Source organism: Acomys russatus, chromosome 3, assembly GCF_903995435.1.
Source record: "Acomys russatus chromosome 3, mAcoRus1.1, whole genome shotgun sequence".
NCBI classification, from domain to species: Eukaryota; Metazoa; Chordata; class Mammalia; order Rodentia; family Muridae; genus Acomys; species Acomys russatus.
Window position 1 is genome coordinate 7787665 of NC_067139.1, and position 21041 is coordinate 7808705.

The following is a 21041-nucleotide window of genomic DNA, read 5'->3' on the forward strand; positions in this document are numbered from 1 at the left end:
CCCACTGAAAGGACAAATAAGTGAAATTGAAAAAGCTTTCAAAGGATTAATAGGGGACAATTTCAGTGACAACTAAAGCAGGGTCAGCTGTTTGCAGTTTTAATTCCCTGAATACAGAAAGTTTCTGAAGTATCCTTGCAAATTTCTTAAGAAGTTTAATATCAGTTTTGGGAAAAAAAAAACACATGGAGAATAATTTGTTTAAATTGTATTTAATTTAAATGTAAAGAAAATATAAGCACACATGCATAGATATTATATATATTTACATATGAACAACTTCTTCTTAAGAACGTCAAGACTGTAAGCCATAATTTATGGTGCGTTCTTTCCCTCTTTTCTTCAGCTGAGTATCCTTTGACAAGGTACGGGCTGGTTACAGAACGCTGGTTGTTTTTGCTGAAACCCTTCTGTCAGCATTTACACAGCTTCCACAGAGCAACCAAGCATCTTCAGTGAGATAAAGCATCTCGCCCATGGGCTTATGAGCCTTCTCTTGGCTAAAGCCACACCCATATTGATCTGTACCTAAGTAAAAGCAGAACACCCAGGTATAGTATTCTTCCTCTCAAGCTTAAAATTAGGTCATCCTGTGCATTTCATGTAAAGCTGTAACAAACCCTACTTGGTAACAACGTAAACCAACAGATCTGAAAACAGGAAATGCACTTTTTTCCCCTACAAAACCCAAGGTACCCAGACAAGCAGCCAGGCTGGATGCTGCGTTAGGAAAATAGAACAATCCTGTTAACAAGTAGCAAAGTCATCTTCACTGAGATAGTTTAAATAGGAAGACCAAAAAAATAAAAAAAAATTTAAAAATCACATTTTCTCTCAATATTCCTTTTCCCTGACAGAAACACAGTTGGGAAAAATTAGGCAAGGGTAGATAGAAGGTTTTACCTTACTGCTAAGGAGCATCGAGTCAAGGAATCCTGCTCTTCTTTGAACTTGGGGAGCCAAAGTGAAAACAGGAAAGGCCAGGAGATGGGTCTGAGTCAAGTACCTGGCCAGGCTGTTTCTAGTGCAGGCCTCCAGCAGGCTGTGATGCACAGTTTCCATGCTCCATAGTGAAGTTTCGGTTAGGGACCCATGACACACATATGACCACGACCCTACTACATCACCACAGATATGAACACTTCCTGCTGCCTAATGACATAGTGGTTGTTACAACTGTTAGAAGAAGTCACGGCATCTGTGTCTGTTGTGGAACTGATGTAAACAAACGTGTGCTGGGATACAGAAGTCGTTGTGTGCCTCGCACTATTATACACACAGTACTCAGTACCTGATGAGCAGCCATGTTGCCAGCTTACAGTGTTGTGTTTTAAGCTGTACTTTGTCTTCTCAGAGGAGTTCCCTGTAAAGCATCATGTCGTGGTATGCTGCCAGTAGCCCTATACGTTTTGTAATTACAGCAACTCTTGATTAATTTGTACAGTTATGTTCACAGAATGAAATTGGCTGATGGTATATTTCTCATAACATATCTCCCTTGTACCTCAACGCCTGTGCATATGGCTGGCGGAGGCAGGATGGAGAGAAGGAAGGGCTGAGACTTTGACTGCAACATTCTCCAAGGACCCTCCACGGTCCAGGAAGATTAAAGATAATCAAGGGTACTGTAGTCTAATGTATGTGATGGAACTTCAGGCATGATGTGCTTCTCAGGAAACGGGCCCCTCCATGTCCTCTTTTGTCCTCCCTTTGGTATTATAAAGCCATTGAAATGGCTTTTAAGAATAGCCTTATCGGGACAGAAACAGGTGCCTGCAATCTCAACATTCAACAAGTTAGGAGGATTGAGGGTCTGAGGACAATCTTTGCTAAATATTAGTGAGATCCAAACAACCCATAACAACAACAGCCTCCATAACAATCAGAATAACATAACAGTCAAATGGGCGAAACACCCATATAATCTCAGCACTTGGGAGGCTGAGGCCATCCTGAGTTACACCAGACCCTGTCTCAAAAAATACAAAGCAAACAAACAACAACTAAGAGGTTTTTTTTGGAAAACTTTGGATAGCTTACAGAAAGAAACCAAATCCCTACTGAGCACACAATTTCCATTTGGTAAGGCACTTTAGTTCTATACCATCTCTTTAGTGCTGGAAAAAGCTGTCCATCCCTGGAGGGACATTTCTTCTTAAGATAATCAGTGGCGAAAGAAACATCATTTCACAGCTCCCCTGGCTGTGTCCCTGTGGGTCAAGTGCTGGCTTTGCCACTATAAACCAAAGACTAGGGCAATGTAGGGTTGAGACTTCTTCCACAGACCAAAAGCAACACCAGTCTTTATAAAGAAAGTATTTTAATCCAATTTTGCAAGACTGGCAGGAATAAACTAATCTCTAAAAATAACAATAGATTCCCTAAACTGTAAATGACATGGCACCAATCCCATACACTCCAGTCTGGAGTGATATTTCCTCCTCTCTGTCCAGATAACTATGTTTAAAGACCTCAGAACTTCTACATAACAAGTGAAACTAGAAAACTTTAGTTCATTTTGCCAAAATGAGTATATGGCTAAACTGTGCAGAAAGGTGTCGTTGTATCTGCGCACTTTGAATTAATTCTACTTTTATTCAAGGCTGCTTGGACATCAAAACAAAGTCATCATTCCCAATGCCTAAATTAGTGGTAAGTAAACACATTTCTAAAAACTTCTCAAACTCGCAGTAGCATTTGAGCCTTAGAAGATGTTTGCGGTCTCAGTGGGGACCGTGGGCTTCAGAGCAGATTAGCACTTCCTGCTGTTTGCTGCCCAGGCAGATCTGGGCTCTTTGGAAAAATAACCTAAGCTAGAAAAATATACAAACCCAAGCTTCTGCCTTTTCTAAACTAATTTTTTTTTATTAAAACGTTTTCTTATTAGCTGTGTGAGAACATGACTCCTATCATATCTGTTTATAATGAAGCATAACAGGACAGTATGTTAAAGGGCCTCTCATGGAGGTATGAGGTAATCTGAGGACACTTAAGTAACTAGTTGTTACACGGAGAGGAAAGTGTCACCTCTATCCCACCACAGAAAATAAAGCTGATATTCGACTTGCTTAGTTCACTTGTTCCATTGAGCAGTTGGCAGACTCGGAACTGACCCTTGTTAACTTTCTTGTTCCAATGTCATAAAGCTTAAAAGTCTGTTTTCAAGATTTCTCTCATCTGTTTGAGTATTCAAGCTCAGATATAAGGCAAGGAAACTCAAGAGGGAGATGAGAAATGGACGGCCAACTGATGTACAGGCTTAAAAAAAAATTAAAGTCACACATTATTGATCAAGGAAGCATCCTGAACCTGGGTTAAAATACCCTCAGGCAATCACAAATAACACTTGTAAAGGCCCTTAGCAGCTTTCTAAAATACCCAATAACCAGCGCCAGCTTTGACCTCACTGCTTTGCCATCGCATTGTCCAAATGTTTGGCTTTGCTGGCTGAGGGACTGTGTGTTATTCTGAAGGAGAACCGCCCTAAGGTGCTGCAATGTAGGTTTGCTTTAACAGAGGGAATTTTTAGTGTAGCTGCCTGTGTCTTCAAAGACACCGGCAGAGACTAGGAGAAAGTAAAGCAGGAGTTAAGATGCGGGAATAAGAGCATGGTCCATGTAGTTTTGTTAACACAGCTGTGGATATCCTAACCTTTGTATTTTGTTCTGTGTTTTTTCAACTAACAACTCCTTTTCCTAAGGCTGATGAAGTTCTGACTTCAAATCACTTAAAACATACAATGACACCAATACTATCCAGAGATATACTTTTAGGAGATCATAAACACTTGAGGCTCTCATTTGTTGGAAGATGGAGACATTCAGAGAGCTCAGTGAAGCACGGTGTAAGAATTGGGGCCTTGGATTCTTCTGCCCTCTCTCCTGTTTCTTGCATGTTTCTCTGCTGTTACTCTGCCACAACAATTCCTGCTACAGTGACAAATCCTTCCTCTCTCTCCCTTGTGCCGTGACTATGGAGCGTGGGAGGATTTTACATGTCACAGAATCAAACACTATGTTGCGCTGTTCGCAAAGCAGTTACAAATTATGATTCTCGGAGTGAGGGGCCCATTGGTTGGGAGTGAGTCGACTGATTTTCTCTCCTTAATCTTTAGTGAGGCTTCCTGGAGAGGTAGTCTTTTTCTGAGTTCTCAGGGGAAATATCAGAATCAGGTGGGTCACTGAATCAGGTGGGTCACAGAATCAGGCTCGGGTGGGTCACTGGTTGGGCTGGAGGAGGAAACCCATGCAGTGTCCTTAGTGGTGAGATGCCTCCCCGGCAGTAACACAGAGCTCATTGCACTGCCTGAATCCCAGGGTTCTGTCTTAGCACTGCTAAACAGGGAGTGGAGTGCAGATCTACTAATTGCATTCTGGAGGTGGAGGCAGGAGGAACCGATCACAACTTCAGCCTTTGGCTACCAGGAAGTTACAAGCAAGTTTGGAAACTTGTATAAAAGAAAACCTTGAAACTTACTACCTTTATATATGACCATATATCCCATATTTCTTTTTAAAATACATTTTATTAATTTATTCATATTACATTTCAATTGTTATCCTATCCCTTGTATCCTCCCATTCCTCCCTCCCTCCCATTTTCCCCTTACCCTCCTCCCCTATGTCTGTGACTGAGGGGGATTTCCTCCTTCTGTATATGCTCATAGGGTATCAAGTCTCTTCTTGGCAACCTGCTGTCCTTCCTCTGAGTGCCACCTATCCCATATTGCTTAAAGGAGAGTAAGGGAATGTTTCTTAGGGAGTAAATGTTCTGGAATTAGTAGAAAAATGCAGCACCCTTTGCTAACATTGTGGTGGACAGGACCAAAGCTGAAAAGCATAATTTTTGAGAGTGATTAAATGACAAAGTAGTTTAGATTATGGTTGAGAATTGTTTGGGATGTATATAATCATATCATATGGAAATGTAGAGCTATGGATAGTTTCCCATAGCACCCCTGCACCCTTTACTAGCTCTAGGGAGATAATAAAGTGAATCCGAGTAACAGGCGCAAGATCTGTATCCCGCTAACAGCAGATGCCTGAGCAAAAAGACCCGGGGACCACACATGCACTCAACAGCAAACACCAAAGGAGAAGCTCTGTGACTGTGGAAACAGATAGAGTGCTGTAACCTTGAAATCACACTGTGGTAAAAACAAAACAAAACAAAACAAAAAAACTGTTAAGAATACCTAAACACCCCTGAAAGGTTTGACAGACACCGAACTTTTTGTTAATACATTTTTCACACGAACAGGATCAGTTTGTGAATGCCTGCAACTCCAGCATCGTGGTGTCACAAGTGACACGTCCAATAAACATGTTCACCCACTTCCTAACCCTTTGTGTTCCAGGGACCCGGAGGCTGTACCATTTAGCATGAGTCTGGCGAATGAGAGCGTCTCGCAGGAGTTCATTCTCCTAGGGTTTTCGGATCGGCCATGGCTGGAGCTGCCCCTCTTCGTGGTGTTTCTAGTGTCCTATGTCTTGACCATCTTTGGGAATATGATGATAATTCTTGTATCCCGCCTGGATTCCAAGCTCCACACCCCCATGTACTTTTTCCTCACTAACCTGTCTCTGCTGGACCTGTGCTACACCACAAGCACGGTCCCCCAGATGCTCGTCAACATATGCAGCATCCGGAAGGTGATCAGCTATGGCGGCTGCGTGGCCCAGCTTTTCATTTTCCTGGCCTTGGGTTCAACGGAATGTCTCCTCTTGGGCGTCATGTCCTTTGACAGATTTGTAGCCATCTGTCAGCCTCTCCATTACTCAGTCATCATGCACCAAAGGCGCTGCCTCCAGTTGGCCGCTGCGTGTTGGATCAGTGGCTTCAGCAACTCAGTATTGCAGTCGACGTGGACCCTTCAGATGCCACTGTGTGGTCACAAGGAAGTAGATCACTTCTTCTGCGAAGTCCCTGCCCTGCTCAAGTTGTCCTGTGTGGATACCACAGCCAACGAAGCAGAGCTGTTCTTCATCAGTGTGCTCTTTCTTTTAATACCCGTGACTCTCATCCTCATATCATATGCTTTTATTGTCAAGGCAGTGTTGAGAATAAGGTCGGCTGAAGGTCGGCGAAAGGCATTTGGGACATGTGGCTCCCACCTAATTGTGGTGATACTTTTTTATGGTACTGCCATCTACATGTATCTGCAGCCACCGTCCCCTGCCTCCAAGGACAGAGGCAAAATGGTGTCTCTCTTCTACGGGATCATCACACCCATGCTGAACCCCCTCATCTACACACTCAGGAACAAAGAGGTAAAGGGGGCGTTCAAGAGGTTGATGGTGAGGGTCTTCGTGATGAAAAAACAGGGGGTGTGCAAATAATAGCCCTGTTAGTGTAAGTGTGTACAGCCTACTAAATTATATTATTTTGTTCTATATTAAATTATTGCTGAGAGAGAACTACACAGTGTTCTGCTTCCTGCCTCTCATAAGCCTGAGAAGTGACTGTTCAGGATCCTCCCAAACTGCTAACCCTATAAGCCTCACATATTCCAACTGTATGCTATTTGTGTGCTTAGTGAGGATTCCCAGACTGGGTCTACAGTAAAAATCTGATAATCTTTTCTCTAATGTACCTGCAGATGCTCTGCCATGCACCCACACTCCTGTAAACGCGTGCATGTACTCTAACAGAAATCTCTAATGCTAGCTGCAGACTCATGTGCTTGAGGCCCGGGTGGAGTTTCAGCATCATCCCTGCACCAACATAATTTAAAATCCACAGTGAACTTTCCACATAGTTTATTAAAACATCACATTATTTTATTTCTATAGTTCTACTTCTTAAATTAAAGTCATATTCTGCTTATCTCCCAAAAAAATAATACTAGAGCAATATTTTAACCTTAGATCAAACTGATTTTTGACATTTAAAATGATTTCTCCTATACCCTTCTCATTTCTTCTTGTTAATCCCTAAAGGATCTATAGTTTAAATAATTTTTGAAATCAGTCAAACAGTGATGTCTACTGTTGCTTACTATACTTTTCTCATACAAGAACATGTGTTTTGTTTCTGTTAGTTGCTTTGAGTCAGCACAGACTGGAATTTATACTTCTTTCATAGCACTTTAAGAATTCCACAGTGCTGAATAAAACTGATATACACTAAAACTCACAACCGATCATATTTATTATATGCTACACTGTAAATAGTTGCTTCAATTCTTTTACTACCAAACTTATCTTCAAAACAAAAAATGCAGAGAACTTACTCTGACTCATGCCAACCTCAGGGGTTCTAACACAGTAGATCTGAGGTGGGGCTGAGAACTTGTCTCTCTGCAAACTCCCAGAAACTGTTGATGTTCCCTGACAGGAACCAGGCATTAAGAACCGCTCTATAGATAGTTAAAGAAAATAGCAATTATGCTGGGGTCCCATCCTTTATTTCTATCAATGGGAATTAAAAACAACAAAACAAAATAAAACAAAACAAGAAGCAAGGGAGAACAATAAAAGCTTATTTTGAAAAATGACAGGACATTTTCTAAGGAAAGTACATTCTTAAACTCCAAGACCAAATTTCCAAAGACAAGTGTTTATATCATTTCAAAGCCAATATCAGTGTCCTTTAAAGATCTGTAAGTAGCTGCTTGTGGTGGCTCTCAAAGTCAGGATGCCAAGGAGAAAGCCATTGAACGCAGTGCTCCCTCCTGGCCCTCCAATGTACTACTGGTGTTTCCTCAGGTATCACCTGGGATCAGATCCAGCCTTTTGAATTAGGGTGAGGCCAGCATAGGCTATTTACTGACACTTTGACCAGAGCCAAAGGTGGGGTTGGAGGAATTATCAGAGTGAAGGAAATTGAGATATTTTATGTTTTAAAAAACAAGCAACTTAATTGATTCAACACACGGTATACTGGTAAATTTTAAAGGGATTTATATCTAAATTCTGCAAATATTTTCCTATTAGTTGATGTGTGTGCATACGATATGTGTTTCTTGATATCTCTTTATAGTTTTGTACAATGTGGAACAATGGTGACTGAGGAGGTAGACTATATAATTCTATGTGCTCCTATCTGTGTTAAAAATGCCTCATAGAAAGTCACTAATAAAATGCTACTACTTTGGAAAGAATTCACTACTTCTATTGGATTAAAATTTTTTACTATACTAATTGACACTTATCACTTGCCTGTCTGCATTTAAAAATGATGGGGTTGGCAACCTTAAAGGGATGGTGAAATAAGAGAAAATAATTCTAAAGATGACAGAAATATGATTTAAGATAAAAACCAACAAATAAATGGGTGGTATATAACATAAATCAATTTAGACATGTCAACTTCATTTCCTAGGCTAAAAGGCATTAAAACATGATTGGCAAGAAATTCCATAAAATCCTAACCTGGGAGAACAAACTGATAAGCTATTGATTGTAACTCTAAGATTTGCATTTTAATAAATTGATTTGCAACTAAAATGCCTTCATAGAATAGGGAGTAAGGAATTGAGCAATCAGAATACCAAACCTCTTGGAGATCGTTTAAAACATGGATTTGTTTGGCACAGAATAGGAAGTATTTTGTCCTGATGCCATACCTGCTCATGAAAAGTACTTCTTTCAAAGAAAGCAGTGATTTTAGTACAATGAGAGAAAGGACTCAACAATATTGACACTATACAATGCTGATAGAGTTGAAATAGAAATTTATAAAACAAGATTGAATTAAAAATCAACTCAATGTGGAATGGCCCAACTTGAAACCCACCCCATGGGAGAGAGCCAACCAACCCTGGACACTATCAATGACACTCTATGATTATAGACAGGAGCCTAGCATAACTGTCTTCTGTGAGGCTTCATCAGGCAGCTGATGGGAACAGGTGCAGAGACCCACAGCCAAACAATAGGCAGAGCTTAGGGAGTCTTGTAGAAGAGTGGGAGGAAGGATTGAGGGAGCCAGAGGTGTCAAGGATACCACAAGAAGACCTACAGAGAAGGCTGGGTGGTGGTGGCGGACACCTTTAATCTCAGCACTCAGGAGGCAGAGGCAGGTGGATCTCTGTGAGTTCAAGGCCAGCCTGGTCTACAAAGTGAGTCCAGGACAGACAGAGCCACACAGAGAAGCCCTGTCTTGAAAAACGAAACAAAACAAAACAAAACAACAACAACAAAAAGACCTACAGAGTAAACTAATTGGGTCCATGGGGGCTCATAGAGACCAAACCAACCAAAGAGCATACATGGGCTGGACCTAGGCCCCCTACACGTATGTAGCAGACAAAAATTTCTAGCTCATCACTGTATTACTTTTTCTTTTATTTGTTAGCTAGTTTTTGTTTGTTTGCTCTTCTCCCCCGCCCACTTCCCTCCAAGACAGTGTTTCTCTGTGTAGTCTTGGCTATCCTGGACTTGCTCCGTAGACCAGGCTGGCCTCGAAGTCACAGAGATCTGCCCCCCTCTGCCTCCAGAGTGCTGGGATTACAGACATTACCACCATAGCCTGACTTGTTAGTTAATTTTTTTTTTTTTTTTTTGGTGTGTGTGTCACTTAGAATTAAATCTTGGGCTTTATGCATGGAAGGCAAGCACTGTACCATGGGCTGTGTGCCAACTCTCGTCACTGCTTCTAAGACAATGACATAGACCAAAGAAACATCATAGAAGGACAAGATGCAGGCTCCTAGACACTTTGAATTTTACTTCTGATTTCTTTCTTGATGGGCTAGGGGTAGGTTGATGCAGAGTAAATTGCTAATGTGGATGAATTTGTACAGCTTCCAGCTTTTAAAAAATTATTATATAGAAGTTTATTACATGAACATGGGGAGAGAAGGAAAGGGAGGGATAGGGAGGGAAGGAGAGGAAGAAAGAGAGAGGTAAGAAAGCACTTTAAAAATTGGTTTCTAGTTTTATTTCTGTGGTTGAGTGTATATATGTGTGTGTGTGTGTATATATATATATATATATATATATATATATATATATATATATATATATATGTATATGTATATATATTTACTTCAGTTCTTTTAGATTTGTTGAGACACAAAAGAGCACAGGTCCCATATTTTAAAGACACAAACAGGCAAATGGTAGATTGTTGGAAGAGATTATATAACACTAGCACGAACCAAAAGAAGCCTGGATTGGCTGTGTTGTTATTTAAAAATCAATTTCAGATCAAGGAATATTATCAAGAATTTACCATGGTTTACCTCAGAGGCTATGCAAACTTTAAGCACATGTACACACAGTACTATTTCAGGATACTGGATGAAAATCTGGGAAACAAAAGGAAGAGTGGTCAAGTTCATAGTGACGGGTGACTATTTTAGCAGATATGGGAGCATCTCTAGATGCTGCTGTTTTGTAGCATGAATAAATTTGCATTAGCAACTACACTTCCATCAGAAAAGCCACTCCAGACAGCTCTCATCATCCGGGCCATTCACCTGTGTGTAGCTCACGATGCTGTGGTTGCTACTGTCGTTCAGATACCACCGAACAGACCACCAGTCATGGAAGCTAGCAAAAGAGACACTTTACACTCCAGGTGTCCTCTTTGAGGACAGGGTTTAGGGATGTTTGTGAGACAAAGCAGACTTGGGTATGGTAGGGTGGAATGGGGTAGGATGGGGTGGGGTGAGCTGGCAGGCTAGGGAAGTATAGGAGGCAGGAAAAAGTTTGTTTCTCAAATGAAGACCCTTGTTCAGAAGGTGGATGGAATTTTTAGCCACCAGATATAAAACACTGTCACCCTTGGGTAGTAGGCTCAAGGGAAGAATCACTGGTTTTCTTACTGAAGTTTTCGGGCAAAAGTGTGGTCATGAGACCCAACTAAGGAGATGGGAAGCAAAGACAGGTAGAGAAAGATAGAAACCATCTATCTTTGCTATGTAGACATGAGCATCATTTGGGTTTAAAGAGGGGAAGGACTTGGACAGAGGAAAGACAGGGACACAGTCGCAGTCTGTGCAGGATGGGACGGATGTCCGCTGTCTGTTCTCCAAGGTCCAGGGATGTTGTTGTCACCCTCATAATTGGAGAGGAGTGATCTCGCAATGGCAAAGCTTGTCTTCCATCATCTCCTGGTCTTCTTTTCCCTGTTCTGTCGTAGGCACAAGCCCAAGGCAGGTCACAGGAACCAGATGCCTTCTTCTCTCAGAGAGTCGTAAACCCCAGGAATACTATTCCAACCTCCCCCTTCTATTCCGTGTAACAGTGGGCTAAGAAGAAATCTCATGACCTACCTGACCCGAGAAGACATTCCAGGAGGTCGTCTTATCCTCAAGAAGTGAGGAGCTAACGCTGCACAGAAGAAAGGCTGCGAAGAGTCTAGACAGGCCTCATAGGGCTCCCAGTCAGCCTATGTCTGTCTGTTCACACGTTTTTTTCCCCCTTTGGCACAAGCACATTTCTACTGCCCATTGCTGCCTATACTTCAGCAATTATTATCATAAAGATGGGTGGTTCTCCCTGAGTCTAAACAGTCTGTCTCTAGCCTCCCACATCATGTCAAACATTGATCAAATGTATTTGTTCTGTTCTGTTCTGCTCTGTTCTGTTTTCTTACTGATCAACCTCTCTCCTGAGTTGAGGTGCTGTCGCTGTCCTTCATGATGGGCAAGAGAGGACGCATCTCCTGTGATGTCATCACAGGCGACAAAGCCAGCTGTGAGGAATGTAGAGGAAAAAATGGCGCAAGCATGCCATGTAATGCTTTACTCGGTGGTGAGCTCATCTTGTTGGCTGGCTCATGCTAAGAGGGAACAGAGGTCAGTTAGTGAACATTTTTGTTCTGCCCGATGGCAAGGGTAAGCCTCTCAGCTTATCACTTGTGACACAAATAACAAGAATGCAGCTTCGTTGTAAGTAAACGAGAGGGAGAGAGGCATCGGGCTGGAGAGACGCTCAGCGGTAAAGGCACCTGCCACTCATCCTTGGTCACTTGAGTTCACTCCCAAGATCTTAGGGCAGAATGAGAGACTCAGTCTCCTATGGTTGTCCTCTGACCTCTATATGCAGGTCGTGGTACACACAGGCACGTGTGCATGCACACACCACACACACACACACACACACACACACACACACGCACGTGCACTCACACAATGGAAACACGATAACAGCAAATAAAGTAAAAATTTCAAGAAGAGTGAGACAGGAGTCTTACACCCTCAGTGTGGGGTGAGAGCAGATAGAAATATTGTTTCTGAGGCCTCCACATGGAGGATTCCTTATCTGAGGCCCCAACCTTAGCTTTAGTCCTCTCTACAGCGGCAAAATCTTTTTTGTACAGATCTTATGATCCCAGCCTTCTCTATGGCATAAAGCCCTTTCCTCTTTTTGCAGGAGTGCTTTTCTCTCTTTGCAATGGCAATTTAGCATTGAAGTCTCTCCTGAATGTGGAGAGATTGGTTTTTTGGACAGCTTAGCTCTGGAAACACTATCAGACTTTGTCCACAGAGTTTTTATAGCCATTCTTCCTAGTGAGGCTTCTAAAGAGCCTCTCCCTCCTCAGTGTGCGTGTTGTTTGTTTTAACAGTGCACTCTGGGAAGAAGCCCGTTATCGGGTATGCAGTACATATTTTTGCCTGTCTGAGGCAAATTTCCCAACAGTACCGTGTGCTGAACAAGTTTTACATTTGGATTCAATGCTGAGTCTTCTCCTCTGGTACTTGGTTTAGGACTGTGAAGCTGCTCACCTAAGACATTGGTTTGCTTTCTGGTTTTTGCTTTTCCGTTTTCTTCCTGTCCCCTCTCCCCTCTGCTTCTCAGTCACTCATCACTGAGCTCCCCACTCAGTTTCTATCCCAAAGTGTATTTTGAATGTTAAGGAGCTGGTTGGTTTGCTTTGGTTTTGAGAGAACTTCTTCAGAAGTTTCTGTAGGGTTGCACGTTCATGTTTTCACCCGGGAGGTGCCTGGAAGGAAGTTCCAGAAGGAGCTAGATTTAGTATACGCAAAGGAAAACCAGTTATGGCCTTGCTCACACATTCATTTCGACATTCCTGACCTTTTATAGAAAAGCGTCTATTCTTGGATTTTCTGTTGATTAGATAACAGCAATCACATCTTGAATTTATTATGCAAAATCATTTAACTCGAGTTTATTTTTATATTTTTACGGAAGTCAAGATTGTGCCTTTTGGGAAAAGTTTTAGCTTCAAATGAGATGACTGCCTGAAGGACGTTCCCGAACTGCTTCCGAAATCAAAGCAACCTTGATCAAAGTTCCATTCCTGACACGTGCCCGCACTCCTGACCTTCCGCAGGCGACCAACAGGGGGCAGCACCGAGTCCCACGTCGGAGCGTGCAACTCGGGATTACTTACTCCCTTCCCTTTCTTTGCTCTGCTCTTCTGCGCCCACTCGATTGTCTCTCGTCCTTCTCATTCTCTTACTTTTCTTCATTCTCCTGCTCACGTTCCTTCACGGCCTCCTTACTACCGTCCGCCTCCTCCCCCACCTCCTTTCCAGGCGGGTGTGGAATCTTTCCACCCCGGAAGGGAGACTTTGAGTCCACAAGTCGGCGGCAAGTACCTGGGACACCCAGTGGTTGCAGTGAATCAGGAAGAAGCATTACCGAACGTTGTTCCGTAAAAATGTAAAGGGACAATAATACCAATTTTCAAATAATTGTTGTTGTTGTTTTGTTTTTTTAATGCAGACCTAAACAAAATAGGCCGGATAATCATTTATAACATTTCAAAGGGGCTATGGCAAGCAGGCATTGGTGGTTCAGTGGTAGAATTCTCGCCTGCCACGCGGGAGGCCCGGGTTCGATTCCCGGCCAATGCAACCTCGTGTTTTTTGTCTTTTTTAAAAGAACATCTTGAAAATACAATCTATCTCAAAATCATGCTGACTACCGACTTCTACTTTTACTTATTCGTATATGCTAATCATATTTTAATTAAATCGCTCTTTCAAACAAAAGGGACTAGTAGGCTAGTGACAGCTGTTCCCTTAAAGAAACATTTAATTTAATTAAATTTCATTGATCTGACGTTATTTGAAATAAAAATTTTCTGAAATTGTACTTGATCTAAGTCACTAAGAAAAATACACATCGCAGAAAAGGGCGGTGCTTTTATGAAAGTATGAAGGTAGTAATTTCACACCCAAAACTCATGGCTAGCAGAGTGGCGCAGCGGAAGCGTGCTGGGCCCATAACCCAGAGGTCGATGGATCGAAACCATCCTCTGCTATGTTCCCTCTTTTTTTCTCTCTCGCCACAAAGTAAACCTAAGAAGTAAAGTTTTAGCAACTGTCTACTGTTTGCTTGCAGAAACGGAAAGTAATAGGCAATTAAAGCATGCATGCTGTGCTCAACATTCTTTCAAGGTGAAAACTGTGCTTTCAATTAACTGTGAGATGTTCACAGACTCAGAGCGGTGGCGCTAAACCCAGCTGCGGAAGTAGCTTGTCTCCGCACCACCAGACTCATTGCGTAATACAGACTACCTACAGTCGGCCGGGTTTTATAATGTCAGCAAAAGTGATATGAAATAGCCTTTTCTCCCTGCTCGGCTTTCCTCTGTGGTGCTTATAACCACCAGCTCAGTATGGCGTGCTTAATTTAATGCTTTATTCCTTTAGAGCTGTAGATGTTGACCATGGAGATGGGGTAATAGTCTCTCGACAGAGAACTGAGTGTTTCCGGTGAGGTTTATAGAAGGAAAAGGGGATTGAGACCCACATATCATCCTCGCCTTACTTTCCACAGTCTTGGAACTGGCATCTTAGTCTTTTATGTCAGTCTCTACTGAGTTGTAAGATATCCCGATGCATCAAAGACAGCTGAAAATCCCGTTACTATGATAGGCTATTCCCCGAGAGGACACTCTAGACTTTTCTTTGTCCAGCTCCAAGTGTTGGGCAGTTTGTTCTGACAACTCTTATCTCTTTTGTTAATAACCTTTGATATTCCTCCAAGCCAAATTTCCTGTGTCAGGTCTGGCTGCACTTATCTCCCAGTAAGTGGTAGACTCTGATATCAGACCTCGAAAGCACCAGTCAGTCCTTCCAAGTGCTGCAGGCAGACCGGAGGCAACTGAGGAGAATTGACATCTGACCAAGAATTTGACAGGGCCAAGCTCGGAGAATGTAACCAAATAGCAGTGGTTAAAAATGTAGTTTTGCCTATCTTCTCAGCTGCTCAGGCCAAGGATGGAGGATGACTTCAGCCAATGGCTAGGCAGTATATGCAGACCTCTGAGGGGGAAAATACAAATGGAATAAAATCTAAGTCTAGTGCTGATGGTTTTCCTCTTAAATCATGTGCTGTCTTCTGGAATACAAGCTGGCATCCCCCCCTTTTTTTCTTCCTACTCAAAATCTTAATTGTTGAGATGCTAAAGTCAGAAGGAAACACTTCTCTCTAGTTTGCAAATATGATAAAGAAAACAGGTCATCGGCTCATTACACAGCTGTTTGAAATGTAATTTGTGATCCTTGCTTCATCTAAAATAGACTGGAGAAGAAAAAGAAAGGGAAAGGGGGAGATCAGAAAAACTCAGGCAGCTCATTTGCCAGGGGATCTGTACTAGGAAGGGAGGGGTCTTTAGGCTGACTGTGTCACTCTTTCCTTTTTCCCTTTTTTCTTGTGAGACAGAAGGAAAGGGACAAACCACTAAAGAAAAGGAAGGGAATTTTAGAGACAGGATGGAGGAAAAACAGGTAAAAGAGGGTGTATCCCAAGACACGGGGAAGCAGGAGTCTGTCCAGGAACCCCCCTATGTAATTATCTGGCCTTCTATACACAGATCAAAACATCACATTGTGCTCGACTCATGTCTAAAACTTTCCCTTGCCTGTTAAGGATACCATCATTGAAAAACAAAACAAAGGTGCTCTCAGTAGAGAAAAATGTTCGTCGTGCTTTTTAAACTTCGATAATTATTCAGCCAAAGGTAAACACCCCTTGAGAGGTTAGAGAAAAGCACAGAGGCTCGAGTGCTTGCTTAGCAAATACAATGACCTGAGTTCAGTTTTCCAGACCAAAACAAACAAACAAATAAACAAACCCCCCAAAGCAATAAGCTACTCCGGATAGTTCCTGTGCCCTCACTCTCACCTCACTGTTGTTAGAAAGGCAACAAGTTTTCCTCTGGTTTCCTTTTTTTTTTTTTCTTCACTAGCTTTTGAATGCAGGCCCTGTGAGACCCTGTGCTCTGCCCAGAGAGGCCAAGTGAGAAATTCTTAGTTGAGGAACTAAATAAAGTGGGAAGTTCTGGGCAATTGATCCAGGCCCTGGTGGCAGGAGATTCCGTGAAGAGTTTGTCCTGGCTCCAGAAAATTTTGCTTATGTCCAGATTTCCAACTTTGAGATAAAAAAACAATAGTTGTTTAGTCTGGGTTATATTCTAAACTTTTGTTTTAACGGCCAGTACAAAAGACTTAGGCTGTTTTGTATTGGAATGCAAACCTTCTTGAAAACTGGGAGACTCAAAGACGCTGTGCTATACAGGTCCGTGCCCACCAGCTTTGTGAACACGCATGCGCTGTGACTTGTCTTTACGACAGAGCTAAACAAAACTACTGAGACGTCTGTCTTTGGGTTCTTATTGAAAGACAGATGCTAAAGGCAATGGACCTGAAGGATTAAGACTTCCTCCAGGAGGAGGGCTGGAGAGGTGGCTCATCTCTTAAAAGCCTAGGCTCACAACCAAAACTATAAGATTTCCCTCAGGATCTGAAGATGGGGACGGGAAAGGCCAAAATCCTGACTCCAGGAAGCATTTTCACAGCAGGACAGCCAATCTCACCTGGAACTGAACATCTGCATGCCCCGGGTTCGTTCTTACGGGTTCTATAAAACTCTAATGCTGCCACAGGAAAAGTTGAGGCAGCTCAGGAACTCTAATCTCCCCAGCTCTCACCAAACTGTGAACAAGTCTATTTTTTTTTTCTTTGCTGATTTCTGTTTCATAATTTCTTTTGAAATTTGGGGGAAACTAGAGTGGCAGGATTAAGGGCCTAAGTGTCTCATAACACTATATCAAAACTTTTTCTTAAAATGAATACAGTGTCAGAAGGCTACGGACTTCAATAAAATCTGTAGAAATGGGGCATAGTTTCAAATATCCAGTGACAATTGGACCCCCTTCCCCACCTCCACCCCCCTGTGAGCAAGTACATGAAGTCATGTTTAGAGAATCAGGTGTGGCTTTAGCTACAATTTTAACTAAATGTAGATTTTTAAAATGAAAGAGAATGTGAAATAATAGCAGGTTGAAATAAAAAAATAGTATTAAGTATAGTGATGGATTTAAAGTGTGTTCCCTAGAAATGCACAGGGTCTGGTTTTGTCCTTCCATATGATTGTCTTTGGAGACAGGGTCTTTAAAGAGCTAACTCTCAGGCTGCATCTGGGTTAGTGGCTGACCACTTGCCCAGCAGCGTGCCTTCAGTCCATCTTTCGTTAAGAGAGGTCCTAAGAGCAGAGTCCTGATTAGGCAGAACACGTGGGGCTGAAGGGGTCAAAGACACAGCATGAAGGCAACCACCTGCCAAGTCCGGGAGCGAAGGAGGCCTCAGGAGAAGCCACTTGTGTTCATGCCTTGATCTTGAACTTAGAATATTTGTTGCTTGTGTTATGTTGCTTATGTCAGCCCAGTTGTTCTAAGAGTGTTTAGTAAGATCTTTGGATGTGACTAAGCACTAGAAACTAACAACGGAGGGAGAAGAGACAAATCTAAAACTGGAAAGCATGCCTCTAGCTATTTTCAGTTACTGCAGAACTTGTATCAATTTGATTTTGGGTAGTTTCTATTTTGGATAGCTCTGATCAGACTCCCCCCTCTACGGGGCCCCCAGTTTAGTCTGTCTTACTCTCGCTCCCTCAATCACTTGGAGACTCTTGGAGAAGTTAACACAACTCTTTTAAATCTACAAGGAAATAAATAGTAAGTCTACTGCGATTCACTGACCACAACAAAAGGAAGCGTTTCAGTCTGGATGAGAAAAGTCAAGACCATGGGTTTGTGTTTCTCTTTGTTGCCACAAGATGGCAGAAAAAGAGCGGCACATTCCACACCACTACAAAACCAGATTACTCCCCAGATAGGCCCACCTGCCTTGCTTTAACTGCACACAGGAAGTCTTTGTGCAGAGGGAGTGTGGTGCTGAAGCTTACCGTGCTATTGTTAAAGAAAGAGCTACAAAATATGATTTACTGGAGAAAGCAGACCATGTGGTAACAGAGACCATCAATACCATGAAACACCAAAAATGAATCTAGGTACTATCGGGACTACGGAGAGCTACTGAGCCTAGGTTATCATGGAAGTCCCATGAATATTAGAAGCTAACCCATACCCCGGAGGCCTTGCCGGGGACCACTGGCTTTAAATGCAGTTTTGACTCATGTTGGATTCATGAACATGGACATTCAAATCACACAGCTTTTAAGATGAGCTGTCCAGAGCTCCCAGGTTCCGCTTTAGCTTGGGGAATCACTATTCACACCCTTACCCACGCAGCATAGCTAGGCTGTGGTTATTCAGGGTATTTAATTAGGAGGAATGACGAGTTGATTTCGCCAGCAACCGAAGGCCAGTGAAGGGCGAAATTTAAAGTGTGATTTGGTGCCATTCTAAAATTAACTTTTCCAAAAATAAATCCCCTTAAAATACAAAATCCAAGGACTATCTAAATGCAGGTCGTTCTTGGCCTTTTATAACATTTCTACTGGAGGGGAAGCAGAAGTTTGCCTGAGCGGTAGCGCTGATCTTTCAAAAACATACTGAGATCTTTTGGTACCTTATGTTTTCTTAGCACCCGGGTGAAACAACGCCCCTCAATAAGAGCTTGTAAACGGCCCTTTTATAAGACAGTATAGGTGGCTCTGAAAAGAGCCTTTGGGTGATGGGTGAGGTGCGCGCTTGCTCACTTGGAGCTGGTGTACTTGGTGACGGCCTTGGTGCCCTCCGACACGGCGTGCTTGGCCAGCTCCCCGGGCAGCAGCAGGCGCACGGCCGTCTGGATCTCCCGCGACGTGATGGTCGAGCGCTTGTTGTAGTGCGCCAGGCGCGACGCCTCGCTGGCGATGCGCTCGAAGATGTCGTTGACGAACGAGTTCATGATGCCCATGGCCTTGGACGAGATACCCGTGTCGGGGTGCACCTGCTTCAGCACCTTGTACACGTACACGGAGTAGCTCTCCTTGCGGCTGCGCTTGCGCTTCTTGCCGTCCTTCTTCTGCGCCTTGGTCACGGCCTTCTTGGAGCCCTTCTTCGGGGCGGGGGCGGACTTCGCTGGCTCAGGCATAGTAATGCAGAAAGAAACAGAAGTGAAAAGCAAGTGTCACAGTAAGCTACGCTTGCCACTGGCTGCTTTTTAAATAAACTTGTAACCAGGTCAAGCCTGAAACAGAAAACGTCATCTACTGAAAGCCCAATCAGAGCAAGGGTTTTTGAAAACCACGGTACCATTGGTAACTTTGTGTGTAGCCAATGAAATCGCTCCGTTTTCGCGCCCTATGTTGATTATAAAGTATGCGAGTGTGACTTATTTCTTCTAACCCGGTCACTTCTAGCTACTAAGTTTCCACTATGTCTGGACGCGGTAAGCAAGGAGGCAAGGCTCGCGCCAAGGCCAAGACGCGCTCGTCCCGCGCCGGCCTGCAGTTCCCCGTGGGCCGCGTGCACCGCCTGCTGCGCAAGGGCAACTACTCGGAGCGGGTGGGCGCCGGCGCCCCGGTCTACCTGGCGGCCGTGCTGGAGTACCTGACGGCCGAGATCCTGGAGCTGGCCGGCAACGCGGCCCGCGACAACAAGAAGACGCGCATCATCCCGCGACACCTGCAGCTGGCCATCCGCAACGACGAGGAGCTCAACAAGCTGCTGGGACGCGTCACCATCGCGCAGGGCGGCGTCCTGCCCAACATCCAGGCGGTGCTGCTACCCAAGAAGACCGAGAGCCACCACAAGGCCAAGGGAAAATAAGCCCAGTCTCTGATCCTTACCGTACTTAAAAGGCTCTTTTCAGAGCCATCCACATTATCTTAAAGGACTGTACATTTCGAAACAAAGTATGCCACCTATACTGTAAAGTCTCTAAAAGCTCAAATCATTTACGTGGATTTACCTCTTTTGAGCCAAGAGTTTTATTTTCCTGTTTAGGTACGCTAAACGTTGAATTAAGGTTGGAGTTTATACAGCCAGGCATGGTGACACACGCCTTGAATTCGAAACCAGTCGAGTCGACGGAGTTCTCAAAAAACAAATCCCAAACAAAAAAGGGTTGGGATTTTGGCCTGGGTGCAGTAAACACCTTTAATCCCAGCATTCATGAGGCAGGCCGATCTGAGCTCAGAGGCATCCTGATTTACAAAGTGAGTTCCAGGACAGCCAGGGCTACACAGAGGAACCCCCCCCCCCCAAGGTACCTTCACCATTTAAAGTGGTCACTTTAAGACGTGGAGAACAGCGCATTTACTGGGAAACAACTAAGTATTCACTATAAAGAGTTGACACTCAAATGCTGATTATGTGCATGATTGACAAGTCCGAACCGCCATTCGCCAACAACAAAATCAGCTAAGGATGCTAATATAATCATATAATCTAAAACCAAAACGAATTTAAGAAAAACAATAGAAATTGATTTTTCACGAAAATTCGGTCAGACTCTTCAATTTTTTAAGTATTGCACACTTAAACTGAAAAACTTATTCTGATTATTCAAGGTTAGGATAGGAAAACAGCCTTCTGATTTTTTTTCTTCCAAGTTCAGTACAGTGTCGGAGACAGCGACACGAAATGAACATGGAAGTACCTCATGAATGGTAGGGAAACAGAAGCAGCTGCTGAGGTTCCACTTGAGAGGTAAGACAAAGAAAATTTGGCGCGTAAGTTTGAAATTGCCCGCGCAGCGCCGGGATTGGTCAATGAAACCATTAACGAGCAAGGAGCAGAAAGTTCTTGCTCAGTTTCACTTTTGGTAAATTTTCAAGGGGTTAAAAAAATGTACAAACAGCTCTGCACTCAACAGTAAATCTAGCAATAGGTATGTCACTGTGCACATCCTTTCTCTGATCATGAAATAGTTGAAACTGCACGCTATG

General features: G+C 43.2%; 3 protein-coding genes and 2 non-coding genes across 5 annotated transcripts; 4 read left to right on the forward strand and 1 right to left on the reverse strand.

Annotated features, from left to right (window-relative positions):
• Window positions 1-5381: 5381 nt before the first annotated feature.
• Window positions 5382-13573, forward strand: LOC127186914 (olfactory receptor 2B6-like). Its single transcript, XM_051143196.1, has 3 exons — window positions 5382-6296; window positions 10817-10833; window positions 13246-13573. Exons 1-3 carry the CDS (start codon window positions 5382-5384, stop codon window positions 13571-13573), a joined length of 1260 nt encoding a protein of 419 aa, XP_050999153.1.
• A 127-nt stretch (window positions 13574-13700) lies between these two features.
• On the forward strand, window positions 13701-13771 carry Trnag-gcc (transfer RNA glycine (anticodon GCC)). The gene has a single exon. It is a non-coding gene; the product is annotated as a tRNA-Gly (tRNA).
• Window positions 13772-14109: 338 nt separating this feature from the next.
• Window positions 14110-14181, forward strand: Trnam-cau (transfer RNA methionine (anticodon CAU)). The gene has a single exon. It is a non-coding gene; the product is annotated as a tRNA-Met (tRNA).
• Window positions 14182-18841: 4660 nt separating this feature from the next.
• LOC127209266 (histone H2B type 1-F/J/L) lies at window positions 18842-19258 on the reverse strand. Its single transcript, XM_051168863.1, has one exon. The coding sequence runs from the start codon at window positions 19241-19243 to the stop codon at window positions 18863-18865; it is 381 nt and encodes a 126-aa protein (XP_051024820.1). The 5' UTR covers window positions 19244-19258; the 3' UTR covers window positions 18842-18862.
• Window positions 19259-19527: 269 nt separating this feature from the next.
• Window positions 19528-19971, forward strand: LOC127209190 (histone H2A type 1-B). The gene has a single exon (XM_051168782.1). It carries the CDS (start codon window positions 19528-19530, stop codon window positions 19918-19920), a length of 393 nt encoding a protein of 130 aa, XP_051024739.1. The 3' UTR covers window positions 19921-19971.
• The last annotated feature ends 1070 nt before the right edge of the window (window positions 19972-21041 follow it).

What these genes read in the sequence shown, in the direction of transcription:
- LOC127186914 (XM_051143196.1), top strand. Translation starts at nt 5,382, where the DNA reads ATGAGTCTGGCGAATGAGAGCGTCTCGCAGGAGTTCATTCTCCTAGGG.
- LOC127209266 (XM_051168863.1), bottom strand. Translation starts at nt 19,243, where the DNA reads ATGCCTGAGCCAGCGAAGTCCGCCCCCGCCCCGAAGAAGGGCTCCAAG.
- LOC127209190 (XM_051168782.1), top strand. Translation starts at nt 19,528, where the DNA reads ATGTCTGGACGCGGTAAGCAAGGAGGCAAGGCTCGCGCCAAGGCCAAG.